This window comes from Clarias gariepinus, chromosome 6 (genome assembly GCF_024256425.1).
Source record: "Clarias gariepinus isolate MV-2021 ecotype Netherlands chromosome 6, CGAR_prim_01v2, whole genome shotgun sequence".
In the NCBI taxonomy this organism is placed as follows: Eukaryota; Metazoa; Chordata; class Actinopteri; order Siluriformes; family Clariidae; genus Clarias; species Clarias gariepinus.
In genome coordinates, this window is record NC_071105.1 from 27,771,575 (window position 1) to 27,794,236 (window position 22,662).

A 22,662-nucleotide genomic window follows, 5' to 3' on the forward strand; every position below is an offset into this window, starting at 1 on the left:
AAGATTTCAGTCACTCACGTTTCATTCAGGATCCTTATTCATTTAAAAATTGCTCTGTTTTACTAAATATAAATGTATGCATACTATATATTTACTAGATATCTTTCTTTTGCGTTTCTACTGACCTTTTTGCAGAATATATACATTTTATTCATTTATTAAAAATTTTTTTGAGTATGTTATACTCAAAGATTTAAATATGTTATTTAAAATATTAATGCTTTGTTATTTTTTTAAAAACCGGATCAGATCTACCATATATGTGATTATCTAATCTTTACAAGCACTATATTACAGGAAAAGTAGCCTTTCATATGTCTTACAAACTTCTGATCTCGAAGTCCATAAATTAGAGGACTCAGGAGTCTTGGTAAAATGTTTGTTAGCAAATAGTTAAAGAATGTGATCTTAGTTCGATGAGCTGGAAAAAATGGAATCAACAGCATATCCAAGACAGGTGTTACATAAGACATCATACAGAGGAGTAACTGACAGCCATGCAACAAAATTGTATTTCTGGCTTTTTTAGCTGAATTTTGATGATGGCTCGATGAGGCAACTTTAGCTATAAAAAGAACTTTAAAGTATGTATAGAATAAAGTTATCCACACAAATGACATGTAAATAGTTTGTGTAATAATTGTCTTTTGTGCATAATAAACTGTGTTGTACACAACGATCGGTTGGCAGAATGTAAGAGACTGAAAAAACTTACTAGGTTGCATTGCAGTAATAATGATTGTGTCAATAATTGCAGGGATAGCACCAATTCCCCATAGCAAACCGATTAACAAATATGTCTTTTTACCAGTGCAAATCTGTGTATGATGCAGTGGATTACAGATGGCAATGTAACGTTCTACTGCCATTCCACCCAAATTCAAAGGTGTGTTCATATATGTAGTTGATGCTATTGCTAAGAGTGTACAACAAACAGAAACATTTATGTATGGCAATGCATAGGTTAACACATACAATGTCACTGATATGCAAATCATGAAGATATCATTTATGACAAGGTTAATATATAAAATGTATCTAGACTCACTATGAAGTACAGGGTTGCAGAAAAAAGTCACTACTAAGATTCCATTTATAAAAATAATGATTATAGCAAGAGAAACAATAACAATATTTTTTGCAAAAGCTTCCTGATAATTATCTGGGATTCTAAGTTGGTCTGTTGTGTTCATTGCCACTGTCTTAAGTAGATAATAGCCCTGAAAAAAACATTATATTGATTAGTTGAACATATATTAATTAATTAATATTCAACAGCATATTAAAATATTATTAATTTCTCAAATATATCTAGGATAGAAGATTTTATAATTGTACCTTTTAGAGACAAGCTGGTATAACATTAGCATTTCCACTCCATATCCTTTCATTTCTTTAACCAGTGGTAAGAGTTCTGGTTGTTACAAGGACTGTTAGGTTTCAGCTCACCGTTGTTTTATAATGCATCAGCCTCAGGAGAATATAGCGGTGTGCATATGCAATTGATTTCCAAGAGTAAAATATTCATTGTGTACAGCCCATGATTCAAAGTGTAATATTTATAATGTCAGTGCCACTTTTCTAAACTGGAACAACTAACCAGTCTCAGAAAATACTTTATGAACACATCCTGTGAGTGGTTCATAATAAGAATATATTATTTTTTTTAAAAAAGTAAAACTTACATAAATTTTTTTTTTTTTAAATACAGAACTGTTGATGTCACATTCTCTGAACATTAGGTCATCAAATCAGTCTAGTCGAGTAATTCTTTTTTTAATTGTACCTTTCACATCTGAAAAAAAATATATAGAAAAATAAAAGCTTGGTAGATCATTTTAGGTTTTACACCTCAACTTATCAATGTTTTCTACACTTACTGTATCTGGCAATATTAAGGTTGTTCTTGAGGCCAATTTCACAAACTGTCTGACTGCTGAAATCATTCACTTGACTTCAGTTTCATTTTAGAGAGCAACATCTGGGCAATAAACAATTATTGTGCCATTGTATTACTGTTTAATATACCAAAATATACAGTACCCCCTTACTGATTTCTTTATTTTTTTGCCTGTTCATCACATTTTAATGTTTTAGATCAAACAAATTTAAATATTAGTCAGAGATAACACAAGTAAACACACCATGCAGTTTTTAAATAAATGTTTATCATTAAGGAAAAGCAAAATCCTAAACTACATAGCCCTTTGAGAAAAAGTGTTTGCCCCCTAAACCTAAGATATAAACGCAGAGGTGAATGCTCAAGTGTCTTTTGATAAGCAAACATAAGAAATAAAGAAAAGAAGCAAACAAAGAACTTAAACAGGCTCAGAACTCAAACGCAGTCTCTGAACTTCAATACAGAATTTAGAGCATAAACATAGTTTTAGAGCTTAAACACCACACTTGGAGCTGAAACACAGACTCAGAGCTTAGCAACCACACATGGAGCTGAAACACATGCTCGGAGCTTAGCAAATTAACTTGTAGCTGAACTAACCTGGAACAGACTAGTGATGAGACAGACCTGGGACGAGACAGACTAGGGACAGGAGAGACCAGGACAGGAGAGACTCGTGGCTGATCCAGTTGGTTACTAAGCGGGTTAGTATCTAAACAGGTTATTGTCTCAACGGATAATGATCTAAATTAGTTAGTAAATCCATGGGTTAGTATTGTAGCGTTTTTACGCCGGGAAGAATGCTGGAGAGATGAGTGAGCTTATTTGCTACCCAATGCAATGGCTGGGAGTACTTTATTAAGCACACAGCATGTAAGGCATGAGCAGCACCTTCACTCAGGAGCCTACATCCAATTCAGCACTAGCTTGAACTGGAGCACATTTCACACGTCACACACATAAGACACACGTTCTAACCCACACACACACACACTGGCCAAAGCCACTACCCCAGACACCTTTCCCCAACACGGTGAACACATAACAATCCCTCCCGCAAAGCATGATGGATGTTACTCAAACCCCACCCACGCCACACTGCCCCCACCCGAGCTGTGACCGTCCCCGGTCACCATGGCGAACTCAGTCTAGCAGGCGTGACGGTGGTCGGCGCTGGCGTTGTGAACGCCGGAGTCTTATTGCGGGAGAAGGCGAGGCGCAGCCCTCTTCCTGAGGCGGACCGGCCTCCACAGAGCTCGATGTTTTGCTGACGTGGGGCTGGTAGGGAGCGAGCCGGTCCCGGTGAAGCACGACCAATCGCGACCGCCCCGTCAACCGCACCCGGTAGACTACGTCGGAGAGCTGGGCAACGACCGTGCAGGGGCCCACCCAGTGCGACTTTTTCTTCCGGGGGAATAGACCCAAACCTGCTCCCCAGCAGCAAAGTCTCGCCCCCGGCTGTGAGTATTATACAAGCGGCACTGCTTCACCCCAGCGTTCGCCAAGTGTCTACGCGCCAGCTCGTGGACATGAAACAATTTGTCTTTTAAGGAACAAAAGTAATCCCCGACTTCGCGGGTAAATCCACTTGAGGAGGAGGCCCGAACACAAGGTCCACGGGCGTGCGCAACTCGCGACCGAACATTAACGCAGCTGGCGTGAGCTGTGAGGACTCCTGCACCGCTGTGCGATAAGCCCAAAGCACGAGAGGCAAATGTTCGTCCCAGTCCTTTTGCCGGTCGCTGGTAAGCACGGCGAGTTGGGTGGTGAGCGTTCGATTAAAGCGTTCCACAAGGCCGTCACTTTGCGAATGAAGGGGTGTGGTGCGTGTCTTTTTCACCCCGAGGCGCTCGCACACCGCTGCGAATACCTCCGCCTCGAAGTTACGCCCCTGGTCGCTGTGCAACTGCTCCGGGGCGCCGAATCGGCTGAACACCTCATCCACCAACACTCGGGCCGTGGTGGAAGCGCTCTGGTCAGGAACAGCAAACGCCTCCGGCCACCGGCCCGCGATCGGAGATGGGAAAAGGCCCAAGAATGTCCACGCCCATACGCTCCATGGGTGCCCCCACCCGAAAGTCTTGCAAAGGTGCTCGCGAGCGCTGGGTAGGGCCCTTCTTTGCCGTGCAGACGTCGCATCTGTGAACAAAGAGTTCACTATCAGTGTGACAGCCCGGCCAGTAGAAGTGGGCGCGAAAGCGCTGCATCGTTTTGGTGACCCGAAGTGTCCCGCACCCGCATGCCCGTGAATCATTTCCAACACTCGTGCCCGCAGAGTCCGCGGCACCAGCAGCTGAAAAGATTCGCCAGCGCCACACGGCCTTTCCCAGTGGCGGTATAGTAAACCCCCCCGCAACGCTAGTCGATTAAACTGCGAGTGGAGAGCTTTTTCCTCCTGTCCCAAGTGAGCAACCGCGGCATAATCCGGTCTCTGGCCCGCGTTAACCCAACCCAGTACCCGTTGCAGCGCCGGATCCTTCTCCTGCTCGGCAATGAGCTGATCACGGTCCATCTGTGGCACAGGCGGAACGACTACAGGCGATGCTGTAGGCGACGCGGTAACTCGGCTGCACACTGGCTCGGACGGCGGATTACCAACGGAGACTCCGGATGATTGCGCAGGGAGAATGTTCCGATTCACGGGGGTCGGGGAGTGTTCGATGTCACGACCATGCACGCGCTCTTCAACCCGCTCGCAGTGCCGACAACGCTCTTTGCTACACGGCCGGCGGGATAAAGTGTCCGCGTTACCATGCAGTTTTCCAGCTCGGTGCTGGACGGTAAACTGCCCCTCGGGCTCTTTAAAACTAAGTAGCCACACCAGCGAAGCGTGATCGGTCCGCAGCGAGAAGGATTGCCCGTATAAATACGGCCTAAAATGTTTTAGGGCCGCGACGACCGCTAACAGCTCGCGCCGCGTGACGCAGTAATTTTTCTCAGGTCCAGACAATGCGCGGCTGAAGTAGCCAATAACACGCTCTTTACCCTCGGACACCTGAGACAGGACGGCCCCCAGCCCTACATCGCTCGCGTCCGTGTCAAGGATAAACCTACGAGACGCGTCAGGGTATCCGAGAACGGGCGACGTGACCAGAGCTTCCCGTAACCGAGTGAAAGCACGCGCATGCGCCCTGTCCCAGCGGAACGGCTGATTCTTTTTCGTGAGGCCGTGCAGCGGACTGGCGATCGTGGCAAAATCCTTCACGAACCGGCGATAGTAAGAAGCTAACCCGAGGAAGGTGCGTAGCTGGGACACATTTAGCGGTTCAGGCCAATTCTGTACCGCCGCTATTTTTGTTGGATCAGTGGCAATCCCTCTAGCACTAATTACATGTCCTAGGAAGCCGGTCTCTCGCCGCAGCAGCTGACACTTTTTAGGGTTGAGTCGCAAATTCGCCCGCCGGATAGCCAGAAATACTTCCCGTAGGTTAGCTAGAGCGACCTCAAACTCCCTGCCGTGCACCAGTAAATCGTCCAGGTAGACGACACAACGGTTGTGAGGAATATCGGCTAATACCTTCTCCATCAGCCGTTCAAAGGTAGCTGGAGCGTTACATAGGCCGAACGGCATGCGCCGGAATTGCCATAGCCCTTGCCCGATCGAGAACGCGGTTTTAGGTCGCGCTTCCGGGGCGAGCTCTACTTGCCAGTACCCGCTTCGCAGATCTAGCGAGCTAAACCACGCAGAGCCCGCAATGTGTTCCAGCGCGTCATCTATTCGCGGCAACGGATAGGAATCTTTGCGCGTCACCTCGTTTAGCCGCCTGTAATCGACACAGAACCGCCACGATTCGTCCTTTTTGCGCACCAACACAACCGGTGAAGACCACGGTCCGGACGCTGGCTCTATTACGCCCGCGTCGGCCATCTCACGTAGCTTTTGTTCAGCGATAGCTCGTTTAGCTAAGGGCAGACGTCTCGGATGTAGCCGAACTGGAGCTGCGTTACCCGTATTAATCGTGTGCTGCACCAAATCGGTATGTGTGCACTCCTGCTCATCAACCGCGAAAATGTCCGCGAATTCGTGTAACAGGGATTTCACGGTGTCGGCCTGTGTCTGACTTAGCCCTACGCTGCTACGCCGCCAAAGCTCGGCCATGATTCTCGTTCGGTCTGCTACCGGATGTTTACATGGTGCGCCTACCGGAAGTTCCGCCCCCCTGGTGCGCTCCACTAACATGTCCGGCTGCGCTTTGGGCACTAGCAACCTGGCTACACAACGTTCCGTCATTCCGAGATTCAATACGGCCCCCCCACCTTTCCAAAATATCCAACCCCAAGATACAATCATCCTCAATGTCGGCCACAAAGAATGGATGAAAAAGAATGATTGCACCTACTTGTATTCGCACTGTGCGGCAGGCCCGTATCTCCAGATAGCTCCCCGAAACGGTGCGAATGTTCACAGCTGGAGCCGGCAGCATAAGACCGCGATCGCCTTGTGCTAGCACTCCCCAGTGCAGCAGCGAAATGGTAGAGCCGGTGTCCACGAGCGCTCGTAGCGAAACGTTGTCCAGGCCACAGTTAACGTAGACCCCCGCGCGATTTCCTACACGTCCTGACCGGAGGTTGAGACCGGCACTCGGGGAAACAAGGAAAGCTGTGGGAGGCGGCTTCCCCTCGGCGCCCCCCGAAGCTAGTTTAACGGCTGCTGGGGTACGTTGTCCTCAGGCCTGAGAGCATTGCAGCGGTAATCCGGCGGTCCCTGGCCTCGGCGACGCCGCGGACTCTCGGAAGCGGTGTCGAGGCCTAGCCGCGACGGGTAGCCCTGTCCCCGGCCAGGTTCACCTACCGACCGGCCCCGAGCAACGGGAGGTCGCTCGGCTCTTTCGCCGTAGCGTTCCGCCAAGATGGGCTCGGCGCGCTCAGCCTCGCGCAGCGCCTCAGCCAGGGAAGCCGGTGCCGCTAACCGGATGTGCTCACGAAGCCGCCACGGCCGGATTCCCCGCAGGAACGCACGGCGCGCTAGCTCCTCCTGCTGGGCGGGCCCGAACTCCGGGTAGCCTCTGCGCGCGAGAGACCTCAGGTCCATGGCGAACGCCCCCAGTGGCTCAGAGGCGCTCCGCACGCGGGTTCCCAGCTCCTCGCCCGCGGCCTCGTTACGGTCCCCTGCGCCGAAGCGGAAACAGAGCGACTGCTGCAGCTTCAACCAATCCCCCCGCTCATCAGCACGGAGATCTTGCAACGCCCGCAGCGCGTCACCCTCCAACGAGAGGGCCACCCGGACGGCTGTTTCTGCCGGGGACCAGCCCGCGAATTCGGCGGCTAGCTCTACTTGGGCGATGTACGCGTGGGGATCGCCGGCGCCGTTGTAGGCCGGTAGGCGCAGCTGCAGGTCGCTTCGCTGGCGGACGGGGCACGGAGCTGTAGCTTGCTCCGGTGCCGGCGCCGTGTCACTGGAGGAATCCTCTCCGAGGTCCAATGCCGGAACCTGAAACGCGCCGCTCTGGTCCGGACGCCGCTCTTTGCCCGCGCTGGCCCTATCAGGGAGGGTCTTCTTCCTCCTCAGCTGCTCTGCTACTCGGCGGCCTATTTGGATCCTCCGGATTTCCTCCGGGGTGCGCTCTAACTCGCGACTTTCCATCCCACTTCTGACACCAATGTAGCGTTTTTACGCCGGGAAGAATGCTGGAGAGACGAGTGAGCTTATTTGCTACCCGATGCAATGGCTGGGAGTACTTTATTAAGCACACAGCATGTAAGGCATGAGCAGCACCTTCACTCAGGAGCCTACATCCAATTCAGCACTAGCTTGAACTGGAGCACATTTCACACGTCACACACATAAGACACACGTTCTAACCCACACACACACACTGGCCAAAGCCACTACCCCAGACACCTTTCCCCAACACGGTGAACACATAACAATCCCTCCTGCAAAGCATAATGGATGTTACTCAAACCCCACCCACGCCACAGTATCTACACAGGTTAGTGTCTAAACAGGTTAGTGTTTAAACATACAAGAGGCTAACCCATACTAGTGGCTAATCCTATTAGTGGGTAAGCATACCAGAGGCTTAGCATAATAGAGGCTAAGCATACCAGGAGACACACAGGCATGGAGACTCACAGAACAGAACTTGCACAGAGCAAGAGTCAAACTAACTATTAAGATTAACTAAACCAAAAACAGCTCCACAAAAGAAATGCCAAATTAACAAACATAACACAACAAAAAGCCAACTTAACACACCAAACGTTACACAGCAAATGCAAGCCTCAGAGTGCTGGAACAAAAGACTATTTATACAAAAACCAATGAGTTGCCTCAGTTCAGGTGATCGCTCCCATCACCTGACTGAGGCGCACTATGGGAAACTGAGTCCAAAAACAAAGAACTACACAGAACACAGAGTTTTTGGGCGCACAGCGTCCTCTGGGGGTGATCCCTGACAGAGAAAAAAACAAACAAAATTAAATAGGAAGGGAATTAAATTAAAAATTCATATGAAAAAAGTAAAGGAAGGGCCCCCACACCTGTTGAAATTTCAAGACTGAATGACGGATTGAATAGTAAATCTTCTGCAGGAACAAAAAGGACAGAATATCTCTGAGCCACTAAGCATGAATGGGTGACAGGCATCCTTCCAATTAAATCAAAGAGAACGCCTACATATGAATAAGAGACGCCTCTCCGCTTTTACATTTAGCACAGCAAGGATCGACATCTGGGTGAAACAGCAAACCTTACGTTTGGAGAATTCAGCAAGTATCATCTATCTTAGGATATCTATCATCTAACAGTGTCAAATTTAGGTCTTTCTTCCAAGCAGTTTTAGTTTTACTTAGAGTTGTGACTCAAACCCATCAATCCACCATAAATAGTGGATATTAGGCCTTTATGCAGCAGGGATAAGAAATCAAATAAAATTCAAATTCAAATTTTATTTGTCACATACACAGTCATACACAGTACGAAATGTAGTGAAATGCTTATACGACTGCCATTGACCCTAAAAGAGAATTAAAGTTTACAAATAAGAAATAAATATGAATAAAAGAAATACGATAGAAAATTAAATAGAAAAATTAAATTAAACTAGGAAAAATAGAACTAAAAATAAAAATAGAAATGTGCTAGGAAAAATAGAACTAAAAATAAAAATAGAAATATGACGTACATAAAAATAGAAATATACTGTACAAATTGAAATATACTGTACTGGGTGTGCAAATATGCATAGAACAAAGTGTCTTTGTGCAGAGGTTATTAAAGTGTCTTTGTGCACTGGTCCAGGATGTAAACGTAAACATGTAGTGTAGTTGTGAAGGTAGGTGTGCAAAGTTATTGTGGCGTGGGTGGGGTTTGGACTAGTAACCATCATGCTTTGCGGGAGGGGTTGTTAGGTGTTCACCCTGTTGAGGAAAGGTGGTTGGTTTAGTGGCTTCGGCCAGGGTGTGTGTGTGAGTTAGAAGTGTGTCCTGTTGATATGTGTTTAGTGACTGTTGATTGTGTAGTTGATGCTGTTTTGTGCCGTGATGAATAAAATACTCCCAGCCATTTGCATTGGGCAGCAAGGAAGCTCACTTGTCTCTCCAAGTCCCTTCGTAGCAATGAAAAACGCTACAGTTGGTGTCAGAAGTGGGATGGAGAGTAATGGGTTAGAGCGCACCCCGGAGCAAGCTACAGCTCCGTGCGCCGTCAGCCGGCGAGGCGACCTGCAGCTGCACCTGCCGTCCTACAATGGCACTGTCGAGCCCCACGCGTTCATCGCTGTTACGATATTGGATTTATTTGTTACAATATTGGATTTATTTGTTCTTAATTCTTTATTTAGTGGCTTAGTAAGGAGTTGATGCCATTTTGTTTGCCCCTTGTTTTTTCTTGGTTTGTGGTTAGTTAGGGAGTAAGGGAAGAATTTTGTATTTCTGTTTCTTTGTTTTTGGTGAAGGTTAGTTGTTTCACTTTGGTACTTTGGCCCGACCTAGACCGGGGCGTAACAGAATTGGGGGTGAGACTAAAAGTGCGTTTGCTTAGTGTTTATTTTATCCCGGACGAGCCCCCAATTCTGTTACGCCCCGGTCTAGGTCGGGCCGTAACAGGAGTGAAAAGAAAAAAAAGGGGGTGAGACCAAAAGTGCGTTTGCTTAGTGTTTATTTTACAACAAGGTGAAATAAGCAAATTCCCAAAATATGGCTGTAAGCTTCAGAAGCGGACAAGGCCAAAACAATAAACAAAATTCCCTCTACCTAGTACCAAAGTGAAACAACTAACCTTCACCAAAAACAAAGAAACAGAAATACAAAGTTCTTCCCTTACTCTCTAACTAACCACAAACCAAGAAAAAACAAGGGGCAAACAAAATGGCATCGACTCCTTACTAAGCCACTAAATAAAGAATTAAGTACAAATATATACAAAAGTATTTACAAATTAAACAAACAAAACAAAAAGGGCAAACACAAAAGCGTAGTCAAAACAAGCAAAAGGGTCATACACGGAATAGGCGAACAAAAACCAAGCAACTATCAAAAGGGGAAAGTCTAAGAGTAGTCAGAACGTAGCAAAGGGGTCATACACAGAATAACATTCAGAATAAAGTATTGGATAAACAGTAAGCAAAAACAAGGTCTGAAGTATGGTGGTCTGAAGGCCTTAAGTAGGCCTCTGGGTTGCCTGGAGGACCAATCATCTGGGAGGAGGCGGGACCAACAAAGGACAGGCCAATAGATTCCTGGCAATGGCAGAAGTGGGCGGCATCTGCAAAAACAAGGAAGAGACAAGCCCAATCCCTCCCCACCAGCAGAGACATAGCAGAGATAAAGCAAGCATCACCAGACACACAAAAATAAATCCAATATCGTAACAAATAAATCCAATATCGTAACAAATAAATCCAATATCGTAACAATCGCCCAGGTGGAGCTAGCCGCCGACTTTGCCGGCTGGTCCCCGGCGGAAACAGCCGTCCGGGTGGCCCTCTCGCTAGAGGGCGAGGCGCTCCGGTCGTTGGAAGACCTCCGGGCGGATGAGAGGAAGGACTGGGTGAAGCTGCGGGAGTCGCTCCACTTCCGGTTCGGCGCGGGTGACCGTCAGGAGGCCGCGTGCGAAGAGCTAGCGACCCGCGAGCGGAGCGCCTCCGAAGCACTGGGGGCGTTCGCCATGGACTTGAGATCTCTCGCACGCCGGGGCTACCCGGAATTCGGGCCCGTTCAGCAGGAAGAGGCTAGCTCGCCGTGCGTTCCTGCGGGGAATTCGGCCGTCGCGGCTTCGCGAGCACATCCGGTTAGCGGCACCGGCTTCCCTGTCTGAGGCGCTACGAGAAGCCGAGCGTGCCGAGGCCATCATGGCAGAACACCGCGGCGAAAGACCCGAGCGTTTTCCCGTGGCTCGGGGCCGTTCAGGAGGTGAACCTAGGCGCCGAGGCCAAGGACCGCCGACTACTGCTGCAACGTTCTCAGGCCTGAGGACAGCGTACCCCAGCAGCCGTTACAACTAGCGCCGGGGAAGCCGCCTCCCACAGCCGCCTCTGTTTCCCCAACTGCCGGGCCCAACTTCCGGTCAGGACGCTTAGGAAATCGCGCGGGCGTCTACATGAATTGTGACCTGGACAACGTTTCGCTACGGGCGCTCGTGGACACCGGCTCTACAGTTTTGCTGCTGCGCTGGGGAGTATTAAAACAGGGCGAGCGTGGTTGTATGCTGCCGGCCCCAGCCTTGACCATTCGCACCGTGTCGGGGAGCTATTTGGAGATACGGACCTGTCGCACTGTGCGAATACAATTAGGTGCAATCAGTCTTTCTCATCCATTCTTTGTGGCAGACATTGAGGATGATTGTATCTTGGGGTTGGACATTTTGGAAAGGTGGGGTGCGGTACTGAATCTCGCTGACGGAACGTTACGTGGTAACTTCGGGTTAGCCAGGTTGCTAGTTCCCAAAGCGCAGCCGGACGTGTTAGTAGCGCGCACCAGGGGGGCGGAACTTCCGGTGGACGCGCCATGTAAACATCCGGTAGCAGACCGAGCGAGAATAATGGCCGAGCTTATGCAGCGTAGCAGCATGGGGCTAAGTCAGACAGAGACCGACACAGTGAAGTCCCTTTCACACGAGTTCGCAGACATTTTCGCGGTAGATGAGTGCGAGTGCACACATACTAATTTGGTGCAGCACACGATTGATACGGGTAACGCAGCTCCTGTTCGATTACATCCGAGACGCCTTCCCTTAGCTAAACGAGCTATTGCCGGCTCGGCGTGGTTTAGCTCGTTAGATCTACGTAGCGCGTACTGGCAAGTAGAGCTCGCCCCGGAAGCGCAACCTAAAACCACGTTCTCGATCGGGCAAGAGCTATGGCAATTCCGGCGCATGCCGTTCGGCCTATGTAACGCTCCAGCTACGTTCGAACGGTTGATGGAGAAAGTGTTGGCCGACATTCCTCGCAATCGTTGTGTCGTCTACCTGGACGATTTACTGGTGCACGGCAAGATTGCGCTAGCTAACCTACGGGAGGTATTTTTGGCTATCCGGCAGGCGAATTTGCGGCTCAACCTGAAAAAAGTGCCAGCTGTTGCGGCAAGAGACCGTGTTTCTGGGACACGCGATTAGCGATCAAGGGATTGCCACCGATCCAGCCAAAATTGCTGCGGTACAGAATTGGCCTGAACCGCTAAACGTGTCGCAGCTACGCACCTTCCTCGGGTTAGCCTCGTACTATCGTCGGTTCGTGAAGGATTTTGCCACGATCGCTAGTCCGCTGCACGGGCTCACAAAAAAGAATCAACCGTTTCGCTGGGACAGGGTGCACGCGCGCGCTTTCACTCGGTTACGGGAAGCTCTGGTCACGTCGCCCGTTCTCGGATATCGGACATGTCGCGTATGTTTATCCTCGACACGGACGCAAGTGATGTAGGGCTAGGGGCTGTCCTGTCTCAGGTTTCCGAGGGTAAAGAGCGTGCTATCGCCTACTTCAGCCGCGCGTTGTCTGGACCAGAGAAAAATTACTGCGTCACGCGGCGCGAGCTGTTAGCGGTCGTCTTGGCCCTTAAACATTTTAGGCCGTATTTATATGGGCAATCCTTCTCGCTGCGGACCAATCACGCTTCGCTGTTGTGGCTGCTTAGTCTTAAAGAGCCCGAGGGGCAGTTAGCGCGCTGGCTCGAGCGGTTGCAGGATTATAATTTTACCGTTCATCACCGAGCGGGAAAACTGCATGCTAACGGCGATGCTTTATCCCACCGGCCGTGTAGCAAAGAGCGTTGTCTGCACTGCGAGCGGGTTGAAGAGGGCGTGGGTGGTCGCGTCATCGAACACTCTCCGTGAATCAGAACATTCTCCCTGCGCAGTCCTCCGGAGCCCCCGTTAATAATCAGCCGAACGAGCCGGCGTGCAGCCGAGTTACTGATGGTCGCCTAGATCATCACCTGTAGTCATTCCGCCTGTGCCGCAGATGGACTGTGGTCAGCTCATTGCCGAGCAGGAAAAGGATCCGGCGCTGCAGCGGGTACTAGGTTGGGTTAACGCGGGCCAGAGACCGGATTATGCCGTGGTCGCTCACCTGGGACAAGAGGAAAAAGCCCTCCACTCGCAGTTTAATCGACTCGCGTTGCGGGGGGGCTTACTTTACCGCCACTCGGAACGGCCGTGCGGCGCTGGCGAATCTTTTCAGCTGCTAGTGCCGCGGACTCTGCGGGCACGTGTGTTAGGGATGGTCCATGGGCATGCGGGCGCGGGACACTTTGTAGTCACTAAAAGGCTGCGGCGGTTGCGTGCTCGTTTCTACTGGCCGGGCTGCCACACGGATAGTGAACTCTTTGTTGACAGATGCGACGTCTGCACGGCCAAGAAGGGCCCTACCCAGCGCTCACGAGCACCCCTGCAAGACCTTCGGGTGGGGGCACCTATGGAGCGTATGGGCGTGGACATTCTCGGGCCGTTTCCCATTTCCGATCGCAGGAACCGGTATGTGCTAGTGGCCATGGACTACTTCACCAAGTGGCCGGAGGCGTTTGCTGTGCCTGACCAGAGCGCTTCCACCATCGCCCGAGTGCTAGTGGATGAGGTGTTCAGCTGATTTGGCGCCCCGGAGCAGTTACACAGCGATCAGGGGCGTAACTTCGAGGCAGAGGTGTTTGCGGCGGTGTGTGAGCACCTCGGGGTGAAAAAGACCCGCACCACGCCCCTTCATCCACAAAGTGACGGCCTCGTGGAGCGGTTTAATCGGACGCTCACCACCCAACTCGCCGTGCTGACCAGCGACCGGCAGAAGGATTGGGACGAACATTTGCCTCTCGTGCTGTGGGCATATCGCACAGCAGTGCAGGAGTCCTCTCAGCTGACGCCAGCTGCGTTGTTCGGGCGCGAGTTGTGCACGCCTGTGGACCTTGTGTTCGGCCCCCCTCCACAAGTGGATCTACCCACGAAGCCAGGGTTGGATTATTTTTGTTCGTTAAAAGACAAACTGTTCCATGTCCATGGGTTGGCGCGCAGACACTTGGCGGACGCTGGTGTTAAACAGCGCCGCTTGTATGACACTCACAGCCGAGGGCGAGACTTTGCTACTGGGGAGCAGGTTTGGGTGTATTCTCCCGGAAGGAAAAGGGGGCTCTCGCCTAAGCTCATGTCTCACTGGGTGGGGCCCTGTACGGTAATCGGCCAGCTCTCTGATGTAGTCTACCGGGTGAGGTTGACGGGGCGGTCGTGAGTGGTCGTGCTCCACCGGGACCGTCTCGCGCCCTACCAGCCCAACGCCAGCGAGACCTCGAACTCTGTGGAGGCCGGTCCGCCTCAGGGAGAGAGTAGCGGCCCTCCTTCCCCCGCAAAAAGACTCCGGCGTTCACAACGTCACGCTTCCAGGACTGAGTTCGCCATCGTGACCGGGGACGGTCACAGCTCGGGTGGGGGCAGTGTGGCATGGGTGGGGTTTGGACTAGTAACCATCATGCTTTGCGGGAGGGGTTGTTAGGTGTTCACCCTGTCGAGGAAAGGTGGTTGGTTTAGTGGCTTCGGCCAGGGTGTGTGTGTGAGTTAGAAGTGTGTCCTGTTGATATGTGTTTAGTGACTGTTGATTGTGTAGTTGATGCTGTTTTGTGCCGTAATGAATATAATACTCCCAGCCATTTGCATTGGGCAGCAAGGAAGCTCACTCGTCTCTCCAAGTCCCTTCGTAGCAATGAAAAACGCTACATTATTAAAGTGTCTTTGTGCAATGGTCCAGGATGTAAACGTACAACATGTAGTGTAGATATGAAGGAAGGTGTGCGTGTAATTGTCCATAGTGTCCATGGATGTAAAAAGATTGATTGATTTGGTCAATTATGAAAAGATTGTGTTAGTTCTGCATAGTGGTGTGGTTGTGGTTGAGAGACCTTATCGCCTGCGGGAAGAAGCTCCTCCTCAGTCTCTCTGTGTTGGCCTTCAGGGAGCGGAATCGCTTCCCAGACCGCAACAGAGTAAACAGTCCATTATTGGGGTGGCTGAGGTCCTTCACGATCTTCCTGGCCTTGGTCAAACACCGAGGTATCTGAAGCTGTCCACTCTCTCCACTGGGCTCCTGTTGATGACGGGGGTCTGGTAGTTCCTCACCTGCTTTGTACTGAAATCCACTATCAGATCCTTTATCTTACAGACGTTCAGGAGGAGATTGTTTCTCTGTCACCAGTTCTCCAGATTTCCAACCTCCTCCAGGTAGGCCGTCTCATCGTTGTTTGTGATCAGGCCCACCACAACAGTGTCGTCAGCAAACTTGATGATGGTGGTGGAGTTGGAAGTGGCCACGCAGTCGTGGGTGTACAGAGAGTACAGCAGGGGGCTCAGAACACAACCCTGGGGGGCTCCAGTGCTAAGAGTGAGGGAGGCTGAGAAATTTTACGCCTATCCTTACTGCCTGTGGTCTGCCAGTCAGAAAATTGGAGATCCACTGACACATTGATGAGCTGAGTCCCAGGTGCTCCAGCTTGGTGGTAAGTGTGGAGGGAATTATGGTATTAAATGCAGAACTGTAGTCGATGAAGAGCATTTTCACATAATTCCCCCTCCGAGTGTCCAGGTGAGTGAGAGATGTATGGAGGAGATGAGAGATTGTATCGTCCGTGGAACGGTTTGGACGATAAGCGAACTGTAGTGGGTCCAGTGTAGTGGGTAGTGAAGAGATGATGAAGTCTCTGACCAGGCGTTCAAAGCACTTCATCACTACTGAAGTGAGGGCTACAGGGCGATAGTCATTGAGGGAAGCAGGATGAGGTTTCTTTGGGACAGGAACAATGATGGACTCTTTGAAGCATGTGGGGATCACCAACTGAGATAAAGAGATGTTGAATATCTCAGTGAACACAGGTGCTAGCTGGTCTGCGCAGGCTCTGAGAATACGGCCTGAGATGCCGTCTGGTCCTGCTGCTTTTCTGGTGTTCACTCTCTTGAAGGCTCTCCTCACGTCATGCTCTGTGATGTTAACGCGCTTCCGGTGCTGGCAGTGACTTCCTGTCTGCAGCTTTAGGGGAGTTTGGGATTGAAGAGCTAATGAAGTGTCTTACTTGCAGATATCTAAAAAAATGAGAATTGGGTAGGTTAAACCTTTCTGAAAACTGTTCAAATGACCTATGATCAACAATCAGATCTTTGCAAAGCATAATACCCTTACTGTACCATTCCTGAAGCACTAAATCATATAAAGAAGTTTCTGAAGAGATGGTTTGAGGCGGTAGGACTGGAAGGGGAAAGACCCACACTAACCACTTCTTATGACCTCTTCGTCTCACATTTCAGGGAGGTATTTGAACGGACTGACAGCGAGGGGTCTGCAGAAGAACAGCTCTACCATCTTGAGCAAGGTAACCAACCTGTACAAGACCATGCTCTCCGTTTTCGTACAAAACTGCCACTAAACTGCCTCTGCATTGTCAATAGGATTGCATGATAGATCTCCTTCCCGGTGAACCATTGCCACGAGGGCGAATCTATCCACTCTCCATTTCAGAAAGAAAGGCCATGGAGAAATATATTACGGAGGCTCTTCAACAAGGCTTCTTCCGCTCGTGAACTTCCCCTACGGCATCTAATTTCTTTTGCCAAAAAAAGATGGTGAACTGCGGCCGTATATTGATTTTTGTACCCTCAACAAGGCCACCATCACATTCCGTTACCCATTACCCCTGGTCCCAGCAGCTATGGAATGTTTTTCAAGAAGCCAACTCTGATAGCCATACCTGCATACTCGTCATTGTGGACAGATTTTCAAAAGGTTGTTGACTGATTCCTCTCAAAGGCCTTCCTTCCGCAATGGTGACAGCTAAATTCTTTTTCAATAAAGTCTTCCGCTACTTCGGCATCCCAGAGGATATCGTTTCAGAGGTCCCAAATTCATATTACGGGTATAGCGAGGCTCCTTCCGACTCCTTGGTGTGACCATGAGTCTGTCATCTGAATATCATCTTCAGACAAACAGGCAGAATAAGCGAAAAATCCAGGAAATCGAACGTTTCCTTAGGACCTTCTGCCATGGCCACCAGGACTTCTGGAACCAGTTCCTTAGTTGGGCTAAATATGCCCAAAACTCCCTTTGGGGTGAGACAACTGACTAGCGGTCTCACTCCTTTTCAATGTATTCTAGGTCATTAACCCCCCTTATTCCCCTACAACGGGGAACCATCTGATCTCCCAACGGTCGACAGCTGGTTCAGAGAGAGTAAGAGAGTCTGGGAGGAAGCTCATTATCATCTGCAACATGCTGTATGCCAACGCTGATAGATGTCAATTTATCGCTTCATCATTCCAACCGGGAGACAAGGTATGGCTCTCGACTCGAGACATGTGTCTGCGTCAGCCTTGCAAGAAGCTCAACCCCAGGTATGTCGGTCCCTTCACTGTTCTGGAGCAGGTAAACCCGGTCACATACAAACTAGAAACCTCAGAAATATTGCCAAAATAAGAATATATTGTCGCTAAACGATGCAGAAAAAATAGTTCATGCTTTTATCACCTCTAGGTTGGACTACTGTATTGTAAGGCCCTACTGTCTGGTTGTTCAACTAGGTGCATAAACAAGCTTCAGCTAGTCCAGAATGCAGCAGCGAGAGTCCTCACTAGAACCAGAAGATACGAGCACATCACACCTATCTTATTTTCACGTCATTGTCTCCCTGTGAAATTTCGCATTGATTTTAAAATACTACTTTTGACATATAAAGCATTAAATGTTCTCGCACCCCAGTATCTGAGTGAACTGCTAGTGGCTTACGATCCGCCACGCCTATTTTGATCAATGGCTGCAGGCTGCTTATCAGTATCGCGTATTATGAAAACTACAGCTGGGGGCAGAGCTTTTTTTTACAAAGCCCCAAAATTATGGAATAGTCTTCCAAATCGTGTTAGGGACTCAGACACAGTCTCAGTGTTTAAGTCCAGGCTAAAAACCTATTTATTTAATCAAGCATTTTTATAAAAAGATTTGCTTTAGGTAAAGGAGCAGATCTGGGGGACTGATGGACATGAAGTATTATGGTAAACTGGTATGTTTAGATGCTGTCCTCCCCACTCTCATTGATCACTTAGGTTTGTTGACGGTGAGGTGATTGGTTGCTTTACATCTCACGGAGCCCTCATGTCTGTGTTTCCTCTTGGCCCTCCTTTTTAGTTATGCTGTCATAGTTAGTCCTGCTGGAGTCTCTGCTTGCAGTCTACAGTAAATATACATTTTACATTATACATTACTGTGACCAGATCTAACTGTTATCTCTCCTCTTCTGCTCTCTGATGTAGTCTACCGGGTGAGGTTGACGGGGCGGTCGTGAGTGGTCGTGCTCCACCGGGACCGTCTCGCGCCCTACCAGCCCAACGCCAGCGAGACCTCGAACTCTGTGGAGGCCGGTCCGCCTCAGGGAGAGAGTAGCGGCCCTCCTTCCCCCGCAAAAAGACTCCGGCGTTCACAACGTCACGCTTCCAGGACTGAGTTCGCCATCGTGACCGGGGACGGTCACAGCTCGGGTGGGGGCAGTGTGGCGTGGGTGGGGTTTGGACTAGTAACCATCATGCTTTGCGGGAGGGGTTGTTAGGTGTTCACCCTGTCGAGGAAAGGTGGTTGGTTTAGTGGCTTCGGCCAGGGTGTGTGTGTGAGTTAGAAGTGTGTCCTGTTGATATGTGTTTAGTGACTGTTGATTGTGTAGTTGATGATGTTTTGTGCCGTAATGAATATAATACTCCCAGCCATTTGCATTGGGCAGCAAGGAAGCTCACTCGTCTCTCCAAGTCCCTTCGTAGCAATGAAAAACGCTACATTATTAAAGTGTCTTTGTGCAATGGTCCAGGATGTAAACGTACAACATGTAGTGTAGATATGAAGGAAGGTGTGCGTGTAATTGTCCATAGTGTCCATGGATGTAAAAAGATTGATTGATTTGGTCAATTATGAAAAGATTGTGTTAGTTCTGCATAGTGGTGTGGTTGTGGTTGAGAGACCTTATCGCCTGCGGGAAGAAGCTCCTCCTCAGTCTCTCTGTGTTGGCCTTCAGGGAGCGGAATCGCTTCCCAGACCGCAACAGAGTAAACAGTCCATTATTGGGGTGGCTGAGGTCCTTCACGATCTTCCTGGCCTTGGTCAAACACCGAGGTATCTGAAGCTGTCCACTCTCTCCACTGGGCTCCTGTTGATGACGGGGGTCTGGTAGTTCCTCACCTGCTTTGTACTGAAATCCACTATCAGATCCTTTATCTTACAGACGTTCAGGAGGAGATTGTTTCTCTGGCACCAGTTCTCCAGATTTCCAACCTCCTCCAGGTAGGCCGTCTCATCGTTGTTTGTGATCAGGCCCACCACAACAGTGTCGTCAGCAAACTTGATGATGGTGGTGGAGTTGGAAGTGGCCACGCAGTCGTGGGTGTACAGAGAGTACAGCAGGGGGCTCAGAACACAACCCTGGGGGGCTCCAGTGCTAAGAGTGAGGGAGGCTGAGAAATTTTACGCCTATCCTTACTGCCTGTGGTCTGCCAGTCAGAAAATTGGAGATCCACTGACACATTGATGAGCTGAGTCCCAGGTGCTCCAGCTTGGTGGTAAGTGTGGAGGGAATTATGGTATTAAATGCAGAACTGTAGTCGATGAAGAGCATTTTCACATAATTCCCCCTCCGAGTGTCCAGGTGAGTGAGAGATGTATGGAGGAGATGAGAGATTGTATCGTCCGTGGAACGGTTTGGATGATAAGCGAACTGTAGTGGGTCCAGTGTAGTGGGTAGTGAAGAGATGATGAAGTCTCTGACCAGGCGTTCAAAGCACTTCATCACTACTGAAGTGAGGGCTACAGGGCGATAGTCATTGAGGGAAGCAGGATGAGGTTTCTTTGGGACAGGAACAATGATGACTCTTTGAAGCATGTGGGGATCACCAACTGAGATAAAGAGATGTTGAATATCTCAGTGAACACAGGTGCTAGCTGGTCTGCGCAGGCTCTGAGAATACGGCCTGAGATGCCGTCTGGTCCTGCTGCTTTTCTGGTGTTCACTCTCTTGAAGGCTCTCCTCACGTCATGCTCTGTGATGTTAACGCGCTTCCGGTGCTGGCAGTGACTTCCTGTCTGCAGCTTTAGGGGAGTTTGGGATTGAAGAGCTAATGAAGTGTCTTACTTGCAGATATCTAAAAAAATGAGAATTGGGTAGGTTAAACCTTTCTGAAAACTGTTCAAATGACCTATGATCAACAATCAGATCTTTGCAAAGCATAATACCCTTACTGTACCATTCCTGAAGCACTAAATCATATAAAGAAGTTTCTGAAGAGATGGTTTGAGGCGATAGGACTGGAAGGGGAAAGACCCACACTAACCACTTCTTATGACCTCTTCGTCTCACATTTCAGGGAGGTATTTGAACGGACTGACAGCGAGGGGTCTGCAGAAGAACAGCTCTACCATCTTGAGCAAGGTAACCAACCTGTACAAGACCATGCTCTCCGTTTTCGTACAAAACTGCCACTAAACTGCCTCTGCATTGTCAATAGGATTGCATGATAGATCTCCTTCCTGAGAGCACCTCTCCTGCTCTTTCTCTTTCCTTTCTCCCCCTTTCTCTCCTTTCCTCTTTCTGTCGAGCTACACATGTCGTTCTTGAGCTGCCAGTGATCCAGACTCCCTCTGGCCTCCGGACCTGTCTGACCCATCCTGGTGCCCTGCTTCTGGTTGGAGATCTCGACACATGGATTATCCATGTGTCTCTTTGGGATGCGTCTCGTGTCTGGGGATGGTTTTCTCTACCTAGAAGACGATTCTGGCCTCAACTGGTGTTGGCAGCTGTTTCTCTGAGGACTTGACAGTTCGATAGTTCAGGACTGGAACTTCATACAAGTCTACCTAGTTTTCAATAACTAAATGGACTCCATATTACAGATGGAGCCACGCCAAATAGCCGCGGAAGTGTGAATTGCGTACGAATGGCGTACGGCTGCCCCATGCACGCCGTAGTCCCCCCTCCTTTTTCTTCGAGAAAGGCGTGTCAAGATTTCACAGTAAACACGCCCATTCAAGCCCTATTTATGCATTTACCTGGTTCCACCACTAGATGGCGCTTCGTTCTCAAGGACCCGTTAACACAAGCCAGCAATTTAGTTGCGCTGAGTTGCAATCACGTGATTTTAACAACCCGCTCCCACCCCCGCCGAACTGACGCTGCCAAACTGCACTAGAGATGAAGATGGCGGCTTAATGGACTATTCGCGGTAAGTGGTGTTTTTATTTATAAAATTTGTTTGGGATTAGTTTACAGTTTATTTCTTAGTTTAGTTTTTTTTACCGGCCGTTTTGAAAATCACTGGCAGCACCAGCAGCGGTCAGATGTGACTTTAGATAACTTAATGATCTGTTTACCAAGTCTGGAGTTACAGCTTACTGTCAGTGTCACAAACTCACAATGTCACTCCTCTTTAACTAAAAAAGACACTAAAGCTTCGAAAATACTATTAATGTCCCTATTACAAAAGCTGCACTACCGGATGAAGAGTGTTTGTGCTCTATAAAAATGCCTTTAGAGTCTGACCGCGTGTTGTCTGGATAAATTCAGCATTTATTTATTCTTTGGGTAAGAGTTAATCTGCAGGTTATATCTGTGAATATTATGTGATGCAGTTCATGAAGGACACAAGCTGAGGATAGATGTACAGGAGCTCGCGAGCTAAACGCTCATAACCGGGATTATATTTTTCTCAGTTTGGCCGTGACTTTGCGCGGGAGCGCGAGCGCTTAGTTACCGAACTGGATAAAACTCTGAAGTGTTTATCAGTTAAGGTGTGTGTGGGAGGAGGTGAGGGGGGCTTCAGTACTCGGGTAGTTATAGTTTGGCTTCAGAGATGAACTAATATATACGAGTGTTATATCGCCTAACTTATTTGTATGAAAAGCGCATTTTAATTTAATGCAGACGATAATACAGTCAGACCGGGGTTAACACTAACAAAGTTCAATGGTTAAAGTTATCCCAGTTTATTTACATTTCAGAATTCCCCAAAACAGTATTTTATACACTCTGTGGTGTAGGTTTACTAATATCTTTTATATTTATTACAACTAGATATTCTGTAAAGTTTATTTATCTTTGTCTCCACTAAATTCTCCTGTTGTCTTTAAGCAGAGCTCCGCTGTGGAGGATTGGGGGGTCAGACGGATGACGGTTGGCCTTTTGGAGATACTGGAGGAGCCTGAACAAGCTGTTGAGGGAGCTGTAGGAGGGATGACGTCACAGTGCAACAGCTTTAGAATGATGTTTGGTCAGGTCTACTGTATATTCTGAACATAGAATTGCAAAACGTCTAATACTTTAGGGGGGAAACAAAGAAT

At 49.0% G+C, this 22,662-nt stretch overlaps 1 protein-coding gene across 1 annotated transcript; it reads right to left on the reverse strand.

Annotated features, from left to right (window-relative positions):
- Positions 1-266: 266 nt before the first annotated feature.
- Positions 267-1,193, reverse strand: LOC128527225 (odorant receptor 131-2-like). Its single transcript, XM_053499606.1, has one exon. The coding sequence runs from the start codon at positions 1,191-1,193 to the stop codon at positions 267-269; it is 927 nt and encodes a 308-aa protein (XP_053355581.1).
- Between the last annotated feature and the right edge of the window lie 21,469 nt (positions 1,194-22,662).

Coding starts and splice junctions, on each gene's coding strand:
- LOC128527225 (XM_053499606.1), bottom strand. CDS start 1,193: ATGAACACAACAGACCAACTTAGAATCCCAGATAATTATCAGGAAGCT.